General features: G+C 37.0%; 1 protein-coding gene across 1 annotated transcript; it reads right to left on the bottom strand.

Annotated features, from left to right (window-relative positions):
- Nucleotides 1-694: 694 nt before the first annotated feature.
- On the bottom strand, nt 695-2,551 carry LOC115675226 (cytochrome P450 94C1-like). Its single transcript, XM_030597819.2, has one exon. The coding sequence runs from the start codon at nt 2,474-2,476 to the stop codon at nt 986-988; it is 1,491 nt and encodes a 496-aa protein (XP_030453679.1). The 5' UTR covers nt 2,477-2,551; the 3' UTR covers nt 695-985.
- Between the last annotated feature and the right edge of the window lie 24,892 nt (nt 2,552-27,443).

Genomic DNA, 27,443 nt, shown 5'->3' with positions numbered 1-27,443 from the left:
CGTGTGATCGATATATAGATGATTGAAGAAGAAAAATCTAACTTGGGGAAAAACCTCATATGTTCTCTTAATCTCTTACTAAAGTTGTTTTGATCGAGCGAAAGAAGCGAATGGCAGATAGTTAAGCCAACATTGGTTGTACCAACGTCCGAATGATCCGACATGCTGTCGAGTTATCACGGAGAACAAGTCCCTCACGCACAACTAGCTTGTGTTTGGATCGTTCCATTTGACCCTTGCACTAAGCCATCACCAGTCACTTCCTTCTACAATGTTTATGATAATTCCAATCGAAGAAAACATTTTCTTTATAGCCAAGAGGATTTCAATCATCAAAATCACAAGAAAGCATAGAGATATTCAGATATCAAAAGTATATAGCAAAAAATAAGTCGTTTGCATCACAGAAATGAGCATGATCATTCGTTTGATCACTCGTTTGTTTCCCACAAGAATACATTTTCTTCTCCCCCCAACAGTACAGTGGGGCAAAGCACAACACCAGCGATCCTTCCTACAAGCTACATGAACTTTACCTAACGAGAATTTTCAAATTAAAAAAAAGGGAAAATAACAACAATAAAGAACGTCAATTACCCATCATTTTCCACAAGAAAGAACACACAAACCATCCCCAACACTAGCCAGACGTTTCTGTTCATCTGGGGGAAGAGAGAGAGGGAGGGAGGGAGAGAGAGAGAGAGAGAGTCCTTGAAGACCATTTAAATCAATTTCAGACCACCACTTCGACCTTTCTTTTCATGGATGACACCCATCAACTTTTAATTGGTGTGTCAGAAGTGGGGAAAAAAAGGAACACCCACACGCATATTCAGCTATATGCTACCAATACGGACGATGGAGATGCAACAAAAGAGGAAATATCACATGGTATTTGGACAACACAGTACGCTATCGGCCACCTTATGGAATGGCAAGCTAGCAACCCAAACGGGACGAACCTGCGATGTCTGCTAGTGGGGCTTCAGATTCCTATTACAACAACCGGAAGACCCCCGCGGATGGTGGCGGTTAGCCCCGGCGAGAATCGCATCACTTCGTCCGTGGTCACCAGCTCTATCTCGAATCTCCGGAGCAACGAGACCGCCACGCTTTTCAGCTCCAAGAAAGCCATTTCTTTCCCCAAACAAACCCTAAGTCCAGCTTGGAAGACCGGGTACTTGTACGGGTTCTCCGCAAAGAAGACACTGTTCTTTAGCCACCTCTCCGGCTTGTACTCCAAACAATCCGGGCCCCATATATCCTCGATTCGACCCATCGCGTATGGGTGGTAAGTAACCCTTGTGCCTCTCTTCACAAATGTCCCGTCGGGCAAAATATCGTCTTCCTCGCAAAATTTTGAATCGAATTGGATGGGTGGATAGAGCCTCATGCTCTCATAAATCGCGGCTTGCAAGTAAGGGAGTTCTCGGATTTGATCGTAGCTCACCAGCTCTTGATCGCCCATTACATGATCCAGCTCGGCACGAATTTTCGATCGCACTCGAGGGTTCTTGGCCATGAGCCAAAAGAAGCTGGTCAGGGCCGAAGCGACTGTGTCGCGGCCAGCTAAAAGAAAGCTCACGATGATGTCCCTAAGGTATGTCTCGTCACTCACTGTGCGCATGAAGCGGGACAGGAGATCTCTGTGGTTAGAGAATCCAGTCTTGCGCTTTTGCCTAATGACTTCGAGGGCAAGAATGTTGATCATGTTAATTGCTTCCTTTAGTCTCTTCTCACTTCCTAAATTGAACGACCTTTTGATCTTCCACACTAAAGGTGATGCCTCCATGGCTCGTTCAGCGGACAATTTAGATGCTAAGTCGAACGAAAGAGCGAATTCCGACATGGGCAAGGACAACTCTAGGCATCTCGGGTCCAGGCCGAACGAGAACCTACATATGCAATCGAATGAAAATCTTTTGAACACATCTTGCAAATCGAGGACAGCGCCCTCTTTGCCAACAACGGACGAAAAGAGAGTTACGAGCCGGTTCTCGATCTCGCACTTCACAATCTCGAACGCGTAGGATCGAATCGCGAACCTATCGAGCTCTAGGTTCGCCATCTTCTTCTGAAACTTCCACAAATCGCCGTCGACGTTGAAAATCCCCCGGCCGAGGAAATCCCCCAAGATCGTCGAGAAGGGTTTACCCTTCGGGTAGTTCTCGAACCTCGTCTTGAGCATGTACTCGACGTTATCCGGGTTGCCCGTGATCGTGTTGCCGAGGACGTGTATGTGGACTGTCTTGGTCGGCGAGCTCCGGAGGAGATGAGCGTACCAATCGCAGAGATTGACATACCTCTTCGACCACCCGAGGGACAGATAGGTCTGGCATATCTCGCAGTTGCACCACAGTTTCGGCCTCGCGAGGTACAAGACGGAGACGACGAAGACGACCGTGACGAGGAAGACGATGAAGAAGCTCACACGGTCTAGAAGGCTCAGAAAACACCTCCAGCTTGGGCACTCCATTGATGTTTGCTTTGCCTTTTTTAGATAATGAGAGAAGTCTAGTGGAATGAGTGCACTGACCAATGAGGGCTTTTAATCGATGCCACATGAATGGCCGAGGTCTTTTTTTTTTTTTTTTTGTCGATTGCTTTCTTATTTTCTTTTCCCCACTTACAAACAAATGACAATAATAGATCGAATTGGTTGTCTATGAAACACGTGCTCTATAGAATGAAGTCCACAGTTTTTTCATTCCTTCGTCGAAAAAGAAAATTATTTTCTTTTGCCATTGATGAACGCATCTAGTGCGTCACCCAACGTAATAAATATTTATTAGCCGCTGTCGCCCACGTTCTGATACGCCCATTAGCCTCCCACTTGTTGTAGATAACGCTAGTGGATATATTCATAGGGTAATGCCAGGTTATATTTTGCGCAATCACTTGCTAATGCCTGGCCTACCTAGGGTTAGTCAAGAAAGAAAAACCAATGTTCAGCTCGAATACTAAGGAAAAGAAGAAGTGAAAGATCCTTATCTTTAGAATCCATGGTGTCTCGTGTCATTGACACGTGTAGAAGGATTAAGTAATTTTTTACCTTCTTCCTTTTAAAATGATCGGCTCGTCTTTTTACGACGCCATAAAATACTTTCTTCTAACGTTGTTGAGAGGAGAAAAAGTTGTTTGCCCAGCAATCTCAGCCCTAGATATAGGCGGACCAGAAGATGAGCACGTTCAGTCAGATTTGAGACGATGGAGTGTTAGGCACAACTTAATGATTTTAAATTGGATCTTGCCCCTTTCCTCGACAAAATTAAATCTTTGTCCAATTTGTACAATTTGACTCATTGGGTGCTGATAATTGACTATTTTATAATTGACAAATTTAGAAAAAAAAAATTGCACCTCGCGTTTGATGAGCAAAGCAATTCAATAAAGAATACATTATGTACTGTTTCGTAGGTTGTATGTGCTTTGCTGAAAGTGAGAGAAACTATGGAAAATATAATTACAAATATAACCTATGATCTATAATATAATGTTAGAAAGTCCAATCCAAAAACCTAACTTTATAGATGGAGTAGACGATATAAATTTGAAGAGCCTATAAACTCCGTAAACAAGTAATGTGTGGGTACTTTAACCCTTATCTCAAGTGTAAGCCGGATTAGCAATGATACGAGGAATGTGACACACGCGGGACTGCACACACAAAATAAATTGGGGCTAAACTTAGCTCTGATACCATATTAAAAATGTCAATTCAAAAGCTAACTCATAGGTGAAGAGAGATTACATGTATATAAAGAGTATATAAACCCCATAAATAAGAGATTTACTAATAAGTAAATATGTTATTTCTCTTCATAACAGCACCAAATTCATTCATTCTTTCAAATATCAATAAATTAATTTTTGATAAAGTTTTGGATTTATTAGATTAGAAAAAGCATTACTTGTCCTCTATGGTAGAATGGAATTAGAAGAATTAGAAAATGTGCACTTTGCGCGAATAATTGAATTAGAAGAATTAATTTTATAGAAAGGTTAAAATGCATTTTTTTCGAAAAATTAATTCAATTGTTAACCAAAAAAAATGTTAAGGAACCGAAGGTTAGGCCGCTTACTTACTTACTTGTAAAGGTACTTGTGAGATTTTGTGGGATTACTAATATAAAAGCTTAAGCTGTTAGATGAATGTGTGATTTAATATTTAAGTATTATATTAGTAAAAGTTTAAGCTGTTAGATAATACGTGGTTTAATATTTAAGTATATTATCACTCCCCCTCAAGTTTAGTAAGTATAGACATATTTAATTAGGGAGACAAATGTGGTCTGAAAATTAAGATTTGAATTCAGGATTGCCCGCTTTGATACCATGTGAGACTCTGTATGACTAATGCCAATGGTTTTAAAAATTTAAGCCGTTAAATGAATGCGTGATTTAATATTTAAGTATTTTACCAGTACTGATGTATCCTCTTGCATATCGTTGAACTTTTTTTTTTCTATTTGGCCTCCCGAAAATCCAATTTCGATAACCCTTTTTCCCAAAAAAGGGCCCGAATTCCCAATTTGAAAATCTGCCGGGCCCGATGAAAAATATATGTACAGAAGAATGGAATCTCTGTCTCTACTTTTCTTTTATTTGCTGTTTTCGAGCTCCATTTATCCCTTTAGCCCTTTGGCTTTGTCGGAAGAGGAAGCATATCTTTTGCAAATCCAAACGAATTAATAATATATTATCACATGTGACTAATCGTAGTTAGATGCAATTGATGGGGTCAGTACTTGAGAATACAATTCTTTTGGTATAGTTGTAACAATTAGTAGTGATGTTAAAATGTAGTGAATTAAAAAGTTACGAGCTAGTAGAATCGAACTTGATATCTCTACACGCTTTATGCGTGTAATGAGTGGGCCGGGCATAACTTTATAAACTTTTGCGGGGTGCTTCTAGGGTCCCATAAGCAAAAAATCGTAATTTTCCTAAATTTGTCATAATTTACCGAAAACAATCGTAAAATCGGTCGCACTTATAAGTAGAAATTTAATATTGCGGGTTGTAATTTAACTGTAATGATTGTAACTCGTTTGCACTTGTAATTACTAATTTACCTTTACGGATGGTAATTTAATTGTAGAGTTCGTTACATGAAAATGTCAACCTTAGTAATTAATCAATAGTATATTAAAGTGCCTCAAATTATCGTTAGTGAAGGTACTTATACATTCTGGTTAAAAAAGAAAGTACCTAGACTTAGTAATTGTCCTCAATAATTGTACCTTTTCCTATAAACGTTTGTAATGACAAGTTAGTAACGATAATTCATATGTAGTAATTTACGTAAAAAAAATTTAACGTTGAAAATTGTAACGGTCATAATTGTAAGATTCAACTGTTTTAAAGTTTAAATTGTTAGATGAAACTCACGCTTAATTTGGTTTTTTTTGCCTAGTTTTAGACGTGGAAATATTTCATTTGAGAGACAAACATGAGCCTAGAAAAATTTGATTTTAGAACCTCCTATTTTAATATCATGTGAGATTTTATGGGACTATTAAAAACTATTTTAAAATTTAAATAAAAGCATAGTTTAATATTTAAATATTCTATCGGTAACTTTCACAGAAAAATCACAAATAGCTTGACTTTATGGTAAATCTTTTGTTTCTATTCTTTAGACTCCGTTTATTTCTCGGAAAAAAACTTCTTAGAAAACGTTTTTTGGATTTTCTGGTGTTTTGTTCACAGAAAATAAGTTAGTTAGGGAAAACATTTTCCATCTATGGAAAAAAACACCTTCAAAAGAGGGGAAAATGATTTCAAAAGAGGAAAATATTTTCCCTCCTCTTTCTTTCACTCAAACCAAGTACGTTCTCTTCCGTGCACTCGTTTTAATTATTTCTTATTTTTATTTTTTCTTTTCATTATTTTAAAAAATCGAATTTTTAATTATTATTTCTATTTATTTTATTTTTTAATTTTCTTTTCCTTGTTCTTCGGCTGGTTGCCCGCGACGACGACAACCAGCGATCAACCACAGGTGAGGCAAGCTCGCTTGTGGTCGGTCATCAGCCGTCGCCGTGGCCGGCGACCAGCTGAAGAAGAAGGAAAAAGAAAAAAAAAGAAAAGAAAAAATAAAAAAATTTAATTTTTTCAAAATAAAAAAAATAAAATAATTATTAAAAGGAGTGCAGGAAGGAAAATCAAATCAAATATTTCATACCAAATGGTGGAAATATCTTTTAGTTCATTTTTAATTCAGTCAAATACCAGAAAATAACTTTCTGAAAAATATTTTCCAGAAAGATCACATTTTCCGTGAAACAAATGGAGCCTTAGTAACTTATCTCTATGATCATAATATTGCTTCATAGTTTGTAGACGTAATAACCTTGTCAATGAGTAATTATCCTCAAATATCGGAATTGTCATTAATGATAAGTAGCATTAGCAATCTTATAGTTAGTAATGTTCCCTACACGTTTGTAAGTTATTATTTTTTTGTAAACCATCCGACGGTTGAAGTTCTTTTTCTTTTGATCCAACGGTCCAAATTCCGTACGGGCACCCTTCCGAAAACCACTCCCCTTTATGCAACTTATGTGGTATAAAACAACAATAGAAGAGCTCGACAACCAATCAAAAAGTGACACGTGACCGTCTCCAGAGAGATCTGACTAGATAATATCATTCGGTATTTTGAGGATGTAAACTAGTATCAAATGATGTACATGTATGCTAAAAGTTAAAGTATTTATTTATATCCAGATGTACAATGCATTTTATACATAGATTTATGTTCAAAACCCTAAATCTTTATTAGAAAACAGTTTACTATTTTGTAAAAGTCTTCGTTGGACCCATATAATCAAGTACGTTACATCTATTTGTCAACTCCAACTCCAACTCCCGTTGATCGCGTCACACCCATAGAAATTCGAACATGACATGTATAATATTCCATAATTAATGATTTGCCTCGTTCAAGCATGAAGAACACACATTAAAAAGTGCTTGGATAAGGCTAAACATGTTGTGTTAACAAAGAGGTAGTTAGTTAATTAAGTCGCTTAGTCAAGCATGTCCAAAATGTGCATGATTAAGTTAAGAGGATTAGCTAAATGCACCACGTAGGTCCAATTACTTGCGTTGCCCAATCCAAGCGATTTGATGGTTGCGTCGCCTACTCAAGTTTTATCTCTTATGTTATTTGGTTCACGACATTAGGGAGGTATTTCGTGACTCAAGAGTCTCGTGAAATAATACACTAGTTTGAGATTTACTTATTTCAGGTAGCTTTTGGCGGAAAAACAAAATAATTCTAGTTTTTGGTTATAGTCCGAAGGAAGGAAAATTACTCAATCAACCCTAAATTTTTCAATTTTTTTAATTTATTCCTAAAATTTAATATGAAATTCTAATGTAATTTTTTCGGTTAATTTTTGCTGAAAATCGTTAATGCAGCGATCTAGCTTCCAGAGAAAATTGATTGGAAGGATATCATTGAATTTTGTGCAAAAATTTAAAAATAAATTATTAAATTGATATCCGTATGATAAATTAAAAAATGATTAGATAATTTTTCCTCGGGAGGATAAGACTTCTAGCACTTCTATCGGCTCTATTGAATGTGGTGACATGATGTCTCCACTGGCTGCTTAGGTAGAATTATAACGAAGAGAATCATTACGGACAGCAGGTACTTTTTTGTCGAAAGACAGCAAGTACTTACCAGAAGAAAACTATGGTCATGCTGTAATTTGGGCGAACCGACAGCAAGTACAGGGTTGAATTTCTAAATGTTTCGATTCTCCCTCAAAATTGTCAAAAAAAAAAAAAAAAGAACATACTTGGATTGCACGAAGCACATGCACACGCCGGTACGGAGTATGGGCAACTGGACGAGGAGCCTCTTATCTCAATTGGTGTCATCATCACCTGTTTCATTCATTACTCTCGTCCTGTATCCAACTCAATTATTATGCAAAAAAACCTAACGAATCTTGAGCGCATACACACACCGGTATGTTAGCTCACGCACCCTTCATTGTCCTTCGCTCCACAGCCACAGCTACCACCGTGCCAACAACGATGATTATGACCTTCTCTCTCTCTGCATGTCGAGCTCTGCCTGAATTAGTCTCGAGATCGTCAATTGTGACGGAGCTCAACATTGCACATTGAGCTCTATTGTTCTCGTCATGATTGCCCATCAATGGGGATGACGGATTTGGAGGAGGGGGCTCCTAATTTGAAAGCCCTTCCTCAGTATTGTTATGAGATTTTACGAAATTACCGTCAATTATTTTAAAAACTTAAGCTGCTAAATGAATATGTGATTTAATATCTAATTATTCCAACATCATCTTTCACGCGTAAGCTTGATTTTGACCTAAGATTAAAAAGTGGAAATATATAATAGGGGAGACTAATAGGGACTTTGTAAATATTTGAATTCCTGATCTCATGCTCTGATACTATGTGACGTTTGTGAGACCACTACCAATTATTATAAAAGTTTAAGCTCTTAGAAAAGACGTAGTTTAATATTTAATTATTTTAACAATTGCGAAGGCCCTCCCCCTAGATTTGGCCAGCACTTTGATTTCAGACTCGACAAGGTCTCAATGATAGTATACAGACTTTGTCGAAGTTGGGGTGTGATTCATACTTCCCATCAACATAAAGGCACAAGGGTCCTGCACTTGGGCCCATGAATAGCTACGACTTATATATAATATTTTTCTCTTGTAATCAAGAGTTGTAACAAAGAGGTGAGATGTTTTAATAATAGTGGAATTCTTTGTTAGATGTAGCCCAAGTTTAAAGGTGAACCAAGATACAACCTTGCATCTCGATTTCTCTTTCTCGCATTTACTATTTATTTCATTGTATTTGTGGGCCTAATTCTAACAGTCAAGCTTTGGAGAGAGATAGAATTTATGGCTTGGTTTGATTAGGTGTAGTGAAATTCACTCGAGCCGGATACACTTCTCGAACCAGCATTGTTAGCGTAGAGGATCTCCCATTGTACGCAATCGTGGTGGGTTCTAGATGGAAAACTAATTTACAAAGTGATATAATTGTTAGTAAATAACAAAATATGTTCCACCGACTTTGGTAATCCAATGGTTAGTGGGTCAAACTATCTTTCATGAGGTTACAAATTCAAGCCATATCATGGGCGAAACTCTGGCAAGCTTGGGCCTTGGGCATTTGCTATCTCATGTGGAGATAGTTCCTTGCTTGTGGCACACCAGTGTGGCTGTGGTGACAAGCTCGTACACCTATGAATGGACTGAATAGCTATGGCTCAAGCCGAACATTTGATAGTAGTGTGAGATCTGTACACCTACATATGGACTAAGTAGTTATTATTAACATTCAATTACGATGTGGGACCTGTAAAATGATCTAAGTGATTATGACTCAAACCGAACATTCAATAATGGTGTAGGTCCCTTATGTTAATGTCTAGAGACGTGAATACACTAGTTGCCTCTCCCCACCTTTTAACTAATAAAAAAAAGATCTAATTATGCAGGTGACATTACTCATATATATCATGCATTTTCCTTACCCCACATAAACCAAATTGGTTAGCCAAAAGAGATATTAAATTCTTCGTATCTAATACGAGAATGGTATTTTATGATTGGGGTTTACCAATTTAATGTGCTCATCATAAAAAAGAATTTAATAACTTAAATTATTAAAAGAGTGTGACATATTCTATTTTCAACTACTTAAATAAGTGAGACGTATTCAAGCACTTCATAAAATACTGGAAAATCATTATTTATAGATTAATGTTTTTATAAATATGTATCTCTACACCTAGTATCTATCCTTTAGCTGGGAATTGAAACGCATATTCTAACCTTTATTTGTTAGAAGGGAATATTGACATCCAAACATAGCGACAATGCCACACCTTTTGCTGCCAAAGGAGGGCTAGCAATAACGTGATGGAAATATTTAAACCACAAAAGCTAAGAGAAACGACATGGTGAAAGTACGCTTTATAGCTTTTGGCATACCATTTCTTTGCTCTGTTTTTGTACTTAAGGAGAAGAAACAAATAAAAGCAAATAAAAAACAAATTTAAGAAAAAAAAAAAAAACCCTTTCCTTCCGGCATATACCAACTGTTACCTAGTGCAGATCATGTTTGTCATGTGATAACATGGACTAAAGTCTATAAGAGAGGAAAATCTAATGAAAAAGTCATACGATCTCGAATATACGACTTTGTTACGTTCGAAAACAACTACTGCACAAGCTGATTTTCCATCTAATTGAGCAGATTTGACAATGTAGGAGAGATGCATTGATTCAATTATGTGGAGGGATCGAGTCTCATTGTACCCGACAAGGGTTTAATGATTGAAACTTTGATAAAGACACGGGTTCTAAGCACTCATTTCTTGCTCACATAATGCAACATCATCTCAACATCCGGGGGGGGAGTCGGGTGAACTTACACGACCCGATGTAATTTGCTAACCCTACTTTAAATCTATGTGCGTCGAGGAAGATGCTCCATATGGTTTGAGAATCAATCACGTAAAGTGCTCATCATAACCGACTTGAGATAAAGTGGAAAGCATGATTTGGCATTTGATGGGATGAAACATGTAAGGTGGCATCTGCTTTTTCGAGGACATTCATGTGTCTTAGATTCACTTTCAAGCTTTATCCTCAGTCGTAATTATTCCATGTTACCTAGGTTTTCGATGGCCCGAAGAGTTTTGTACTCAATTAACTTAAAAAGAAGAGAAAAAGCTTGCGCACATGGACATTTATTGGGCGATGTATAGAAATCTAACAAAGAGTTAAGTTAATTAGATAACTTAATTAGATGATGTAATCAATTCCTAAACTTTTCGACTCGTATAATCATTTTCTGTTTTTGTTTTTTATAAGTGAAATCGAGGTATGTCGCTAGCATTCGTCTGTACGATAGCCAAAAATTACTTATGTAGCAGTGTCTGGAAAATGCTTTAATTGTACAAGTTGTAATTTTTGGAGGAAAAAAAATTTATAACTTAATTGTACCAAATATTTGTTTAGAATTTGATTGCATTCCGTACGAAAATTTTAAAGTTATAATGATATTTTCTCGGATAATGATTAAGGGTCACGTTAAACTGCAACTCCAAGTGTTGAGGGCATCCGGGAGAGAAAAACGGTGGAAGTGAAAATCAAACAATCCGCGTGCGAAAGAAAACAACGCCCTCTCCATGCAAAGCCAATCATCCCATCGCTTCTCTTCTCACGCTAAGGTGATGTTGGCTGGGTCCGCCTCATTTGTGGGGCCCAGCCAATATGATAAAAAGAGAGTGGAAAAAGTCAAAAAGAAAGAAAAAGGGGCTGCTTCGTGTGCCCAAGTGTGCCCAGGAGAGAAAAACAGTGAGACCACCGAGAGGGACTCACCGAGAGAGTGCGTGGAAGAAGAAGAAAGAGGGCTGAATTTTGTGGTCCGATTTCGAAGGCCAAACGTTATCGAAATTGGCTTAAATTTTAGTATGTTGTTCATGAGACCGAGGGCTACGAGTTGATCGGTTTCATTCGTTGAGAATCTCCTCCGAATTATCCAATCGCGTTTATAAAGGTATTCACCTTTATAGTGATGAAAATGTTATCGCATTGTTAATATTATGCCTCTAGTGTGTGACTAGAGAAGAACTTTGTGTATCCTACTATTCTTGGTGATTAGTGGAAGTTTTTGGGGCGGTCTGTGATTTTTCCCTCATTGGGTTTCCACGTTCAATCTTGGTGTTGTTGTTGCATTTGTCTCCTTATTATTGCAAGGTTGAATTGTTGGAATATTGTTGGTTGTTGTTAGAATTAAGTCGATTTCAGTCGGTTTAATTGTGGGGAAATACTGATCTTGGATTGAGCTTGGTTCTTGGTGAATTATTGCCCCGGTTCTCCCCAACAGGTGAGTTGGTAGAGATGCAGTCCAGCCTAGGGAAGAGGGCAAGACTTCAATGACAGAGGCTCGGATATGATCGTGTGTGCTTGGAGAGAAGGTGGGATTCACGTGTAAGGAAAGATGATAGACAATTGCTTCCTTTGTTTGGGAAAGTCAAAGTGAATGTTTCGAACCTGTGAGTACATGGTAGGTTTTGGAGTTTGGGGGTATGCACCCACATCGTACCCTGCACCATGCAACCTATGCAGGGTACCCCTAGATTAGGTCGCGGTCACGACCGGCCACAGAGAGAGATTTTGGAAAAGTATTTATCAAGGAGGCACCTGACCCACTTACATTCAGGATAAAGAACATGTAATGTGACTGTAATTAAAAGATGGTCAAAAGACCTCAGTGCTCTAGAATAGAAATTCTCTCTCGCTTGAGGTTCTTTTGGTCAATAGAAATCTAACACAGCAAAAAGGGACCTTGTGCCGAAAATCCATTACAAATCATAAGAAAGACACAAACAAATGTGCAACATAATAAGTGCCAACGGGAAGAGATGTTCATCGCACCGGCTGGGATCATAAAGCGATTTGGGATAACGGAAAGGGAGGAGTTGGTTGTTATGCCTATGGATTATAGGCAAACCTTCCCGAGCTAAAGCCCTCGAATGTCGATTCAAGACATGCAATATATGTAGTGGCTAACAACATCATATAAAGGGGGGAGGGGGTTAATAATTGATTTTTAGAAAAGTTGACCAACTTATGCAGAGTTGTAAATGCCAAGTTAAATATAGGTGGAAGAACAAAAGCAAGTTGATAGAAGCGAGAACATGTAGTTAAATCAAACATATGTGAAAATTAAGTAGAGAGATAGAAAACGACGCGCGCAAAAATTTATAGTAGTTCGATTTGGTGTAAGCTTATGTCCACTCTCTCAAACTAACAACCTATTGGCTATATTCCACTAGCAATCTTCTGAATAGTTACAGTAGTCTATGCCACTTATGCTTGAAGCACTTCTTCTCGAAACTGGTGCTATTGATAGCCAGGAAGATAGGTTTCGGTATCTCATAACTAAGCACAGACTATGACACTGCTACACTTCTCAAGAGATTACACTTTTCAGTATACACTTAGATTAATGGTACATATTTAAAGCTTTCTCTATTGCTTGGATTTCTCGTTATTCTTGATTCTTCTCTCTCTTCTTCAGTGTTTGTTAATTACCTTTTATACTCATCAGTCTCCAAATTTACTCGTTAGACAACCTTCAAGAGGATCAATCTCCAAGCTATATGTTTGGACAATTGTTGAGAAGATCAATTTAGCCATTGAAGTCAATCAGTCCGAATATTTAAGATTTGATTGTCCATACAATTAAATCTTCCGGTTTCCATAAATAGAATAGATCGAACTATGGAAAGTAATATGTATCTTGGATGATTGTCAATCAATCAAGATGTCATGCATAATTAGGATCTTCCGCGTAAATATTTCTCTGGATTGATAATTAATCAATTTCTTCGTTTAGGAATCAAAGCCAGATCACTAGTTGTCATAAATATTCAGATTAAAGACGTCATGGGATATTTATATCTAGATTTCTAGAGCACGTGATCAATTGTTGCATAGGTAATGTAGCTGATCCACTAATATCAGCCATTCCCGATGATAATAAGTTTCTCGGTGATATTGTGTTGCGTCTAAACTGGCAACTCAAGTATGTTAGTGACCGTTCAATGTGATATCTCGAAGCCCTTTCACATTATTTTAACTTGTTCACACGTATAAATTTATCCCATCTTTCACGAATCTCTTTGCTGTGTGCATCTAAATTCCCTTAAAGCGCGGATACTACCTAAAATATAGATAATATTTGCACGTATCAAGTTCATAAGGTAATCATGGAATGTTTCTCAAAAATTTACTCTGTAAAGTAAAAAGTTACCGAGAAGGTTGAAATCGTACCAACTAATAGATGGAATCTTGACTCGACAAGGAATCTTTGATTTAGGAAAGAAAATGTGTTTCTGAAGTCAACGCTTCATTATAATTTAGTTTTCCTTGACGGAAAATTGGAAATAGGCCTTCCTTGATTAGCGGTTGCTCCTGAAATTGACGTCTCAAGTAAGCCAAAATCAAAAAAAGACAATAAACACTGATTTTATTCAAAACATATACTTTTAAAATGAGAAATTTTATATTTAAAAAGGCTAGGAGTGCGGGGAGGGGCCGCTCCCGCCTTGAAGGTAAGGATAATTCTCATGGTCCGCAAAGTGGAAGGCCAAATTTTTTTCTTGAATATTTTAAAAGATCTATCAAAATAGGTCATAAAATTATTTCAAGTTAAAATTCGATTATTTATAAAATTTTATTATTTCTTACCGACTTCAATTATATTTTCCTTTTTCTCCCGCGAGCCTCGTTGTTAGCATAAAAAGGTAATAGTCGAGCATACTAAGGTTGGCTAACAGTCTAATTGCTCGATTCCCACTTATGATAACCTTGTGGGCCACACGCTATCACCAATTAAGGCTTTATTTGTTTCGTGAAAATTGAATGGTTTGAAAAAAATTACCTTAAAAATGATTGTTCGTATTGCTTACAAAAATTAATGAATGAAAAATATTTTTATTATTTACAAAAATGTTTAAATATAAGTTGTTGTCAATAATGAAAATATTTTTCAATGACTAATTATTTCAAGCGATGTGAGCGATTATATTTAAAAGAATATTTTCCAAATCATTTATTTTTCGCAAAATAGACGGAGCCTTAATCGAAAGAATCAAATATTTTCGTATTCGAAAGGAACAAGCGTAAAAGAGCACAATAAACCAGTGGTCAAAGCTTCACACCTAACTTTTGATTCTTCACATTTCTTAGATGACTAAAATAACTTCCTATAGTTAATAAGAAAAAAAACTTCCTATTAATACAAGGGCAAAAGCCAACAAAAATCCTAAATACGCCCATTGTGATACAATTAATCTCAAATTTGTACTTGTGTGACACAATTACACTCTATCAAAGTTGAGTAAATGACCAATAAAAATCTACCTATATGGACGTCGGAAAGCAAATAATGTTAACCTGGCGCCCACATGGTTTAAGAGAAATAAAGATATCGTTGTTTTGGCTGCAAAATTATCTAAAGTAACTTTAATGAAGGGTAAATGTATTACATATGTACATATTTGGGGTTACATGTGACACGGTGGACAAAATTGAGATTTTTGATGTCTTAAAATTTTTTTAATATAAATATGTCATATGGGCATAATTAAAATTTTTTGTGACTTTTTTTCACGACAGAATATACCCTTTACGACCGATTCGCCATTTACATGGTTCTTATCCATATCCTCACAAAACATTACATTTTCAAAAGCAGCACGTAATTAATGATTGGGGGGGCGTGAAAAGGTCCCTACCCTAAAGTATTTCACACACGTCTGACATGCATTTTACTGTAGTTTGTGAAAGCAACAAGCCTGTCCCCGGAAATTATCGAAGAATATTTAGTTCTATATTTAAGATTAATCGGGTGTGAATGACGAATGGATGACGTTAGGTGATCTTTTAGTGATTTTTTCTTATTTCAATCCAATGCTTTATTATCGAGCTCATACACATACATTACTTGCAGTTCCCACAAACATTTAATATGACATGATGTAACTTGATCCGACTCGACTTGAAATTGTAGCTATATCCCGAATCTAACAATGAAATGAAATGGAATTTAACCGAATCAAAACGGATTCGACCCACCGCTTGGCGAAATATTTGAAATCTGAGAGCACTAAGACTTGTAATGACCCGATTGATTGGACTCGTATTCGGATATAAGACAATTGGGCAAAATCGAACCCGAAACGATGCGAATTTAATCCAAAATGCACTCGCGATTATGTAAATTTAAATGACCAGAAACCCATAGATAATTCGAAATCAAATCAAAGGTTTGGACTTGAACTCATTTGAGATCTCCCTTGTATTCAAAGCATATATGTTATTGCACGGGCAAATATTTGATACCTCATCTTAAAGAGATAAGAGGGCCTAAATCTAAATCCATTAACATATCTATTTAGACTCACTTTCATTTAAAAAACTAAGCTAGTGAGTTATACAATAATTGCACAAGTTAACTGCACCATAAAAAAATAGTTTTTTCAATATGACTCTTTCACCTAAAATCCTTAAACATGCACCATAACAATCTACTCCTCACCCATGAATATTTTGTTAGGCTTGTTAGGCTTGCTTTCTCTTAATTCAAATACTTTTCTACACCAGGGTATCACAACTTGACCGAATGAGTTGTGGGCCAATTAAATATATTAACTGCTTCGTATCAATTTGATTCTTCGGTATGGACTCTTTAGCCAATACAGAACATGTGCACTTCAATATAATAAGATGTATTGGAAGTTATTCTAAGATGTGAATTCTTTATCCCGTACGATTCTCCCATAGGTGCCTCAGTATATTGATTTTTTAAAATTAGATTTTCATTAATGGTTGAGCAGGCATGCACTCAATGTTCCTGAGGGAGCACAATATCGGGTGGAGGATCCCTTACCCTTAATTCAGCCCCATCTTCCTTGAAAGGGGTAGAGAGCTTGGTAAACGGCAAAGGGATTGGGTTTTGAACTTGAGGTGGAGATCCCAATCCAAGACCACATTGACATGAATTGATGCATATCTAATTATTCTTTTGTCCAACACAATCTTTCGTCGCCGAGTTCACGTTAAGATGCTTCTGATAATGACACGAATGATATGCATACTTGACAAGAAATGACATGACACGGATTGTCAATAAAACAGGTCTTAATGGAAAACATGGTACCGTCTTGTCTAACAAAGATTGACAAAAAGGAAAGAGAACGTATAAAAAAAAAAATTCATACCTCACTTTTGATCCAACGGTCACTTACATATCTGTATTTTTACAAATACCATTCACATATCTCTAAATAAAAACTCACATCAAAAGGATCAAATTGTCCCTCCTTGCAAACTCACTTTATCATCTTGCTTAGGATTTTGGCTTTTAGTTGATTTTGAGTGCTTTGGATGGACGTAAGAATTTGCGATTTGAGGTTGGATAATTTTTAAAAACCAAATGATATTTTCGTAAATAGGGACATATGGATAATTGATGCGAAGGTGCAAAGCAGTCTTCAAAAAGACCCGAGTACACATTCGGGTTTTTTTTCTTCTAAAATAGAAATATGTAAGTGGTCAATAAGCGAGATGCGACGTGACTTTTGGCATTCTTCCAAAAAGAGACGTTGGGGCTCAAGGCGATGTTGATGGCCATGTGGATGCATCGTCAGCCCTGTCTCTTTTTGTGATAATTTGATTTGCTGATGTCTCTTGATTTCGGCCCCGAATCTCGCAAAGCCTCCCTCGCACCTCTTTCTGAGAAAATATTGGGTGAGTTTAACACTCCACGTAGGATTTGCAGAAAACCACCCACAAATTGACACGTGGCAATCAAGGCCCACATGTCAGGGAAAAAACTTGTCTCTCTCCTCTCTCTCACGCGCTCTGCTCTCCATCTCTCTGCAACCTACGCTCAACCCCCTCTCTCTAACACCTTCGGTCATGTTCTGACAAGCCTTCTTCAGTTCATCTCTCCTTTGATCAAGTCCTTAAAGCTTTCTAGCAAAAAAATAAAGTCCTTCAAGCTTGACTCCGCCATCTCCGCCCGCACCCTATCCATGCCTAACCTCCCCAACCGCCGCGCCTTCCCCCTCTTCCTCCGCGGCCGCAACCGGCGACCTCGACGACGGCGAAGAAGCACTCCCAAATCTCGTGGTCGATCCAGAAGCTGCTGCGTTCGGTCTTCAAGCCGAAGACGAGCTCTACCCCGGCGTTCGGCGTCGCCGGTCTGTACTCGCCCGTCGTCGACGAGGACTACGGGTTTTACGTTGGGTACGACAAGTCCGGCGCGTTGACCACGATTCCGGAGTCCCCGGAGTTTGAATATCTCGGGAAGTTGTCGCCGGAGATGGATCGGAGGCGATGGCGACTAGAAAGAGCAGAGCTGGTCGTGCATCGGGCATGAGCCAAGGTGTTAGAGAGAGAGGGGGTTGAGCGTGAGGTTGCAGAGAGATGGAGAGCAGAGCGCGTGAGAGAGAGGAGAGAGAAAAGTTTTTTCCCTGACATGTGGGCCTCAATTGCCACGTGTCAATTTGTGAGTGGTTTTCTACAAATCCTACGTGGAGTGTTAAACTCACCTAATATTTTCTCCCTTTTTCTACACCATGCGGGCATGCCCTCATTGTGGAAGCCATACAAAGACTTGGCTCACTCAAAGATGTCATTAAAAATTGAAAATCACAGTCACAGTCAGAGTCATGTGGAGTTACATGCAATGCACCTTTCACCATGCACACACCTCTCTAGTGATAACGACCCATTAAATATAGACTAAGGAGACATCACAATCGAGGGAGAGCTCTTTGCGTTCTTCTTCATTCGATTTTGATTATCATATCTTTATGATCAAAGGGCCGATACCGTTCTTTCCCCAGATGTGTCACTTTTAAGGCGTGCCGTCATTTGGACTTGATGAATGATGCGCCGGACGTTATCTTATTCTGAATAAGAATCGGAACGTTCAATCGCTCAAAGCTTTGTCGGGCCATGACCGCACTTGCCCAGTCAAGCTAAAACTCATCTAGGATCCTTTGATCACCGAGGTCCATTGCTTTCATTTATGGTAGTCCCGCAGCATTGAAATCACTTCAGTTACACGAGCCACTTAAGTCAGTACATACACAGCGAATCTCCATCTTGACTTTGAGATAATGGCCATGGCCTAGTCACTACCCCGCCTTGATGCCGCTCAACGCCACCGCTGTCTCCATCTCTCACGGGATCTGCGGCCACCGTCCCAGGACCTGTTTGTACCTGGCCAAAAAGATGGACGTCCTTGGCACATCGGGCGACGGATTCCACATTCACAGACACGTTTCAAGGGTTTTCTTGACCCAAGCTTCTGTCCCATTGAAATTTCCAAAGACACATCAGAGCATATTCGCGTTTGTTGGGAAGTGGGGACCTATCTCCTTTCCTTTCAGTAAGCCATAGCAGCTGCAGCTTGGTTCATTAGGCTCTATTTGCCACCAATATCGTCTGTCCTGACCTCTCTGCTCCACGTTCCAGAGCTAACTTGGTGCTTTATTATGTCTGCATATCATGTCTCCGTCTTCTTGAGAGTCTTTCGACGTCTGAACCTGACAATGAAATAAGACGTGTCCTCGAGCACATATAGACTTCTCTCTAAAGTTACAAACAATCGGGATATTTCTTGCACTCCTCGACCTCAAACAGAATTTCTGTGGACCTTATTGAACATACTGTACTGTATTTGTGGTTCATTTGGAGCAGAAATTTATTGTTACTTTTTAATATTATACGAATATTTTGCGTGCCGATAAATTTCAGTAAAGTGTTGGTAATTTTAATAAAAGGTTGGTAAAGAATGGGTGACCTTTTTTTCAATTAGCTTACTATTAACTTACTATCATTTCACAAAATTACTGGCTTTTTATTTACTTTGCATATTTTACCAATTTTTATTGGCAAAACTTACTAACATTTCAAATTTACAAATTCTTAGATTAGATTATCAACCTAAACTGGAGTAATTTTCTAACTTTTGTCATATCAAATTACCAACTAGAGTTGATGGTGAAAATTGTACCAACAGCTTTCAACGTTGGGCCTAAATATGCAATCAAGTCTTAAGTGTGTGAAAAGTGCAATCAAATTCTAAAGGTTTTGAATCCGAGCAATCAAAATCTTTCGGCAACTGCTTAGCCAATTTTTGTCGCGTGGCACATTGAAAATCCATCGTGGCCTTCTCTAACAGATTTTATCATACTAGACTGATGTGGAGAGGCTGTGATGCCACGTTAGGAAGGCCGAAATTGAAAAAAATTAAAAAGAATTGCGAATAAAAAAAGCAAAAAATTTGAGAGAAACGAAAAAAGGGCCAAAAGTTATGTGAAAAGATGAGTCAAACTCTTAAAAAAGGGAAAGAAACCAAAATTAAAAAATATAACAGAAAAAACCAAAAACTAGAAGGAAAAATGAAACAAAACCAGCTCGTTGAGAAAGAGAGAGAGAGGCACCACAGTAGGATTGAATATTGGGGGCAGTGTTGATGCCCCCACGTTGCTGGCATAGGTCGGCAACCCTCGCCCACGTGTGGTGAAGGGCTAGTCGGCCGCAAGGATCGGCTAACCTTGCTACACATTATGAGGGCCCTCGCTTATTGCCGACGAGGGTCAACGATACTCCCTAATCTTCAAAACCCCTCATAGTGCCCCCGTCCAAAAAATAATGGAAAGCGTTATATCGGATTTCGGTATGCCACGTTACAAAATTGGTTAGTAAAATTGGATGAGAGGTCGCTAAAAAAACTTGATTGGACTAGATTCAAAATGTTCAGGACTTGCACTTTTTAACCTTTAGAACTTGAGTGGAAATTGGGCAAAACGTTCTGAACTTTTAGTGCAACTTACAATTTGATATGATAGTTGGTAATGTGTTGATAAGAAAGTGAAACAAAAGTAAATAAGAAGTGAGAGAAATCTTTTGTCAAATACAAAAGGAGTTGATAATTAAAAAAAACCAAAAAAGTTGGTAACTAATTCAAATGAGAGTTGAAAATACTCAATTAATTGGTAATTTAACTGTAGAAAAACATTAGTAAGTAAGACAAATATAAGTAAAAAATCAATATAAAGTATGTTTAATTAAAAAGAAACAAATACACGTTGGTAAGCAACTCAACTAGACTTGATAACTAAAAACTAGTTGGTAACTTAATCGGACAAAAGTTAGTTAGTTACAAAAAAATGTTGGTAAATTTAAAGTGTTGCTAGGAAGTACATAAAATTGGCAAAAGGTAAGAAATTTTATTTGTTAGAAATAAGAGAAGTTGGTAATAAAAAAAAGTAGGCAAATGTCGATAACTGAATAAAATAAGAGATGGTATGTTGTTTTTAATGAGTGATTAGTTAGTAACTCGATTGAAGAAATATTGGTGATCAATCTAATTGATAAGCAAGGTAGATAAAAATAGTGACACTATAGAATAGTTAGTAAATGTAACAAAAACAAATATATGAGAGTAAGTAAGTCTAATGAGAATTGGCAATCTAAAATTAGTTTGTAACTTAATTGGAGGAAAGTCGGTAAGTGTCACAATAAGGGTTGGCAATTTCCATAATATTCGGTAAATATAAGGCTTTTCAAAGAAAGATAGATAATGTTTGTTGTCAGAAATAGTAGAAGTTGGTGATAAAACAAAAAACCAAATATATGTTGGTAAACCCACCCATGGGTAGCTCAGTTGGTTAGGGCATACTTGGGATTGTGTGGTTAGGCGCACTGGTCCCAAGTTCGATTCTCTAGCTGAGCACTTGTGATTTAAGTGGAGGGCCATGGCGGTGGGTTTCTGTGCTAGTCTCCCCCGAGGAATAGTCGAGGTGCGCGCAAGCTGGCCCGAACACCTCGGTTACCAAAATATATATATATATATATATATATATATATGTTGGTAACAAACTAAAATAAGAGTTTGTAACACAAAATTAGCCATTATTATGATCAGAGAAAAATTAGTACTCAACCTAATTGAAGTTGGTAATTCAATCGGAGAAAGGTATAAGTGACACAATTAAAGATTAATAATTCGTAATAGTTATTAAAATTAAGTCATTGCTAAGAGAGGTAAATAAAAGTATGGTTAATGATGATGTTGTAAATGAACAGATGCCTTACTATCGTTTTTTTATATATTATTTCATAACAATTTCTCTGACTCTTTCAACTCTCGAGCCAAAAACACATCGGCACCATATACCTCAATTCTATTTCCAAAAAAATCAGTTTTCACAAAAAAGTTCATTAGATAGTCAGTTTGTATCCGTCTAGAAGCATCATAATCATAACCGAAAAAGCATGATTTCTTCTACTAAAGGATAATAACTTGTTCCACAATACCAATATGAAAAATGAGTAGCAAGAAAAACAATCTTTAAAACATGCTAAAAGTCCATTTATTTTATCAAACAAAAGAGTGAACCGAAACTAACCTAAAACAACTTCAAAAGAACCTTTGGTTAGCCTTACCTATGGAAAATTTTAAAAAATTATTCAAAGTAATTTTCTCTGTTAAGGCTCTATTTATTTCGCGAAAAATGTAACATTCGGGAAAATATTTTCTAGATATTTATTTTTGAGGAAAATGACAATACTTTATGGTGTTTAGTTGAAACATGAAAATGAACTGGAAAATATTTTCCGTTGTTTGGTAAATAAAATTTGATTTGATTTTCCTAAATAGATATACATTATTCGAACGCTAGTAACTTGTGCATAGACAGCCAGTGAACCGGGTACAGGCACCAAGGTCTCGAGTCTGGCCTCGATAGACCCCCGACCTGGGCGTCGGGGATCCAAGCTTGGCCTCAATAGACCCGAGCACTAGGGCACGAGCTTCGGGGTCTTGATCCCAATCTCGATGGACTTGGCGCGGGTGTTGCGACCCTCCTTGACACGGTTGTTGTGGGGAAGCGGGGTTTAGAGGTAATGTTCAAAAGGCGGGCCGACGACTCTCGATTAGCCATGGGTTTTCCTAACCCTTACCTCGCGCGATGTTGGGATTCATTTAAGTTTGATTTAGCCTATGAATATTATATGTGAAATGGGAGTCGCCATTAGCCTATTAGGGTCGGCTAGAAACCAACCGAAGCACAGGAGATTGTCTCACTTCCTACGCAACTAGATATTTTCTAGGGTCGGGGAATTGATTACACTAATAGTTTCTATTAGTGTTCATGTGATGGTTTTTAGGGATTTATTATGGTCCTAATACTTATCTTAACCATTTTAAAAATAAAAGATCAACCAATGTAATGAAAGTGCGGGAATTAAACAACTAAGTATTGAAAGGCTAAAAGTAAGGTACGAAAAAGAAAACCCGATACTTGTCGGCAAAGAATATACATGGCTTTGTTCTCGAGTCCCGATACATGATCCCCATGAGGTCTAATTCCTATATTTAAGCTAGATAAAGGCAGGCCTAGCTTCTACTCATTTTATTTAGAATGAAAGTACTAATCTAGACTAAGCTGCACACTCATTAAGAGAGTGATTCTAAGTCTAAATTGATTTTCATTTCCTAACTAGACTTATTTTGATTAAGTCTATTATTAATTCCTAAGTCTATTAACTAAACTAGCCTAATTAATACTAAGCTAAGCCAATGAATATAAGCCTAATCACCATCATGGATCGCCATTCCAAGCTTTCGGCCGCCTGTCTTCATCGTCAATCTCATCATACATTCATGCAATTACTCAATCCACACATTAACAAGTTTACTAAATCAAACAATCACCAAGAGTATCGAGTTCGATTTAGGATTTAATGTTGACATAAAATTTGATTACCCATTCACCTCGTAATCAACTAGGGTTTAATATCAAGTGATTATTAATCCCCACTTGCAAAATTCTCAAGTGATGGGCTTACATCACTAAGCACCTAATTAAAGTGTACCCCCGTCACTAAGCTACCCACCGATGGTATCATGCATCATTAATCGAAAATGAAAGTAATCAATCATCAATTCAATCACAAACAAGGTCAAACGGACACACATTGAGGCTAATTGGCCATAGAAATCACTAAATCAATTAGTTGATCAAGAGGTCAACTTCAATTTTACCCATGATTTTGGCCATTTAAGTTTTAATCCAATTGAAGGAATTAATGAACTCCAAATTGAGTGATTTGAATTTTCAATTAAATATTATTAAGTCTTTTACAACTTTCATTAAGATCACTTTTCATAATTTATGGCCCAATTAATACATAAAATTTAATTAAACCGGATTGCTCTATATTTTGCCCTGTTTAGACCTGATTCTTTAAGATTACGAAAAAATATCAAACAACCGTTAAAAGATACCAAATTTGACAGACAGACTGTTCATTACACGTTTTAACAACTTTCATTTTTTGAGATTTTATAAAATAGCCTTCTAGCTATGAGAAATTATGCGATTTACCCCATGGACTCACTCTATATCAGTTTTGTAGAACAATTCTGACTTTGACTTTATTCAATTGAATTGACCGCCCAATCCTACGTAGAATTTTATAAATTTTTGGGCATTTTTAGTTCAGGACATCCTCTACAACTTTCATATGTTTCCCTTTTGCTAATTAGTCCTTTAACTTTTTTATAATTGCAAAACAAGTTTAGTCGACGCTGAGACCAAATTTCCAGATCTGACACTCAATTACTCCAGGGGTTTTTTACTCAATTTTGACAACCTTAATGATCTTCAAATTCTATCAGTCTTATATTAAATTAAAGCAATTATTTTCAAATACAATTCATCTGAAGATTAGTTTTCTTGATTCTAAGCTGATTTTCCTGTAAAAATCAATGAACTCAGAATAGTCTGATTTTCCCGTAAAAATCATTAAGCACATTCATCTACTCCAAAAACACCTTCAACTCAAACATTTGAGCATTCAAGCACATCTTCAACATTCTAACATCAAACTCTGTCATCTAACATTAATTGAGCCATGATTTCTAAGGAATTTACATGATTTCAATTTAACTTGCTTTTCAATCAACATTCATGCAATATTACTTCAACCTTTGATCAATTACTACTCATATCAACATCAAATTTATGTTCTAATGATTTCAGCCAACATAGAAAAGTTTCGAAATAATAATAGCACAATTGCCATACTTTTGTACGGCACTCATTTGAGTGTCATAACTTTTTTTTCGCTCACTTAAGTACCATATTTGTGTAAAAATGTTCACTTGAGTGCCTATTCTGGCAATTTGTCATATGTGGCATTTTAACTTAAATTTTCCTTCCGATGAGGCATTTTAAAAACAAATTGAAGTCCAATGTGGAAATTCTTCATCCAACATGGCTATAGTAACAAAAACGTGGTCGTTTTTCTCTTTCTCTCTCTAAATGCTTCCTTCACAGAAATGACGGCGTGTGTGTGTGTGTGTCTCTCTCTCTATGCTTCATCTTTGAAACTCGCAGACTCCATAGATTTGCAAGAATGTATCGGTGATGAGCTCTCTGGTGAGGAGGAAGTGGAGGAGTAGGGTTATTAATTTGGAGACGTCCTTGATTTCCGTCTCGTTGTCGCTCTTGATCTTGTTGTGGGTCTTTCTCGCACTTCATTCTCACTTTCTCCTTTGTCATCGGCGCCTTTGGAGGGGGAGTTTCATGGCTGCTTTGACCATCTAATCTGATCTCTTTTGCAAATTTGATAAGGTTATTTGCCCTAATTTGAAGAATTAGAGCTAGGGTTCTTCGTGAACGAAATTGAATTTTGCCCCAATTTGATTAGATTGGATAAGGATCTTCAATCATATCACTAAACGACGTCGTTTGCCTTCTCACTTGCTGACTTCATCTTGTTGGCAAGCCACGTTGGATGTTGCAAAATAAATTTAAGCCATGTTGGATTTTCCGGTGAGATAAATCATCAATGACACTCAAATGAATGATTTTTAATAAATGTGGTACTCAAGTGAACAATAAAATCTGACAAAAAAAAAGTGAGCAATAAAAAAGTTGTGGCGCTCAAGTGAGCGCCGTAAGAAATTAATGACACTTTTAGTGTTCTTATCCCAAAAGTTTGAATCAATCATGCAAAACTTCAAAACCAAACTTGAACTATGATTAATTTCTAAGAAACAACACCTAAACTCATAGAATCAAGCACAAATTCATGATTACTAATCAAAACTCATAATCAAATACTACCTAGGAGGTTTTGGCCACATGAAATTGAACATGCTGGGGAGTCTAAAACATGAATTGACAATCAATCTTCTAAATTGAATCTTATGCTTTAACTATTGCTATTTGATTTCATCACACCTTACCTTGAAATTCAATCATAGATTGAAGTTGTGACTTCAATTTTGGACTATCATTGAGTCAAGGATTCTCGGATGATCCTTTGTAATTATCATCACAAGTTTATTAAGAAAACTTACCTTTAAGTGATCACCGGTGAGGAATTATCGAAATTCTACAAAATTGAACGAATCTGGCAACAAGAATGAACAATGATCAGCATGGCTAGCTTGCGTATAGACCAAGGAACGTTGTCACACGACAAGCTAGGTATATCGGCGCCATAATCATGATGGAAAATGGCCGGAATACCAACGGTGCAAGGACATATGAGAGAGAGATGTTTTTTTAGAGCATTTTTGTGTACGAATGTCTTGTGTTCTCAGAGAATTTTTGTTAAGAGAGGGAAATTTGATTTCTTCTCAAATCTTAGCCCTTGATTCTCATTTTGATCTTATGGTTTACTTTCATTCCTTAATGAGCAAGGAATGATCTGATTGGCTCTTATTAAGTCACATAGATCAAGATAGGTGACATGACACATTATATGGCTACAATTAGAAAGAAAATGAATGGGATTAGCTCTTCTTAAGGATTGTTGACATAAAATTTAATTTTGATAATTGAAGATATGTCATTTTGGTAATAATATGAAGAGGGGCCCGCCATGGGATCTATGGGCTAAGTGAGTAGACTTTTTTGGGTTGGCTTTGATCAAATAGGCTCAACCTGGGTTGACCCAAGATTTCTCAATTGCGTTATTTTCTTTAAATTATCTCATGATGCCTAAATGGTATTAAAATTGAATTTATTAGGCTTAATTGGATTTAAAATGTGTTATTTGACTTTACTATGAACAGTCAACCATAACCCTAAACTCGTGTTCGAATGTTGACTATCCCATCCATGCCGAGAATAATTGAAATTGGGCTTGAAATATTTGAATTATCTTAGTCTTTGGATCAAATGTTTAAAATAGAAATCAAATAAATGAATTTTGGAATTTTTTAATTGAGGGTTGAATTTAGACAAAAAAAATCAAGAGTCAAAGTCTTCGGTTTGACCAAAGAGTCAACCCTCAATCGTTTTTATAAAAAAATGAAAATTATATGATTTATTCTTTATGAAAATCACAAAGAGACAATTTTATCCTTACATGCATAGTTAGGCTTTTAATTTTCAGTTCTTTATTTTGACCCAAAAACAAAGTCAACCTTTGATTTATTTGGAAAATGACACCCAAATACAAATGAAATGGGATCCTCTTAGTCACTATATTCAAATGGGACTCTAATGGCGTGTAAATGACTCTTTTTGGTTGAGAAACGGGTCTTATTGCGATCAGGAATCCTAAGTCTCGGGTTTTATCTTTATTAGGCCTATCAGCGAAAATTCAATTGTCAGCAGTTGCTTCTCTTTGAGAGGAAATCCTATTAAAGACTAAATGATACCTTAATTTTAGCTGAATGACTTGACATAATGAAAGGGTAACAAAGGAAAGAAGTGAAAACGACATTCGATTGATGATGTGCTTTCGGAGCTTACATTAAGCCCTTGAATCATTTAAAGCGCATTTAGCCATTATACTCTCACTCTTCTCTCT

The sequence above is a fragment of the Syzygium oleosum genome, unplaced genomic scaffold, assembly GCF_021117445.2.
Source record: "Syzygium oleosum isolate NSW1041296 unplaced genomic scaffold, Sole_v2.1 Sole_v2.28, whole genome shotgun sequence".
NCBI lineage: Eukaryota > Viridiplantae > Streptophyta > Magnoliopsida > Myrtales > Myrtaceae > Syzygium > Syzygium oleosum.
Note: the sequence above shows the minus strand (reverse complement) of the source record. Positions and strands in the feature narration are given on the sequence as shown.

Excerpts from the sequence above, each read along its gene's own strand:
- LOC115675226 (XM_030597819.2), bottom strand. The coding sequence starts at position 2,476 with ATGGAGTGCCCAAGCTGGAGGTGTTTTCTGAGCCTTCTAGACCGTGTG.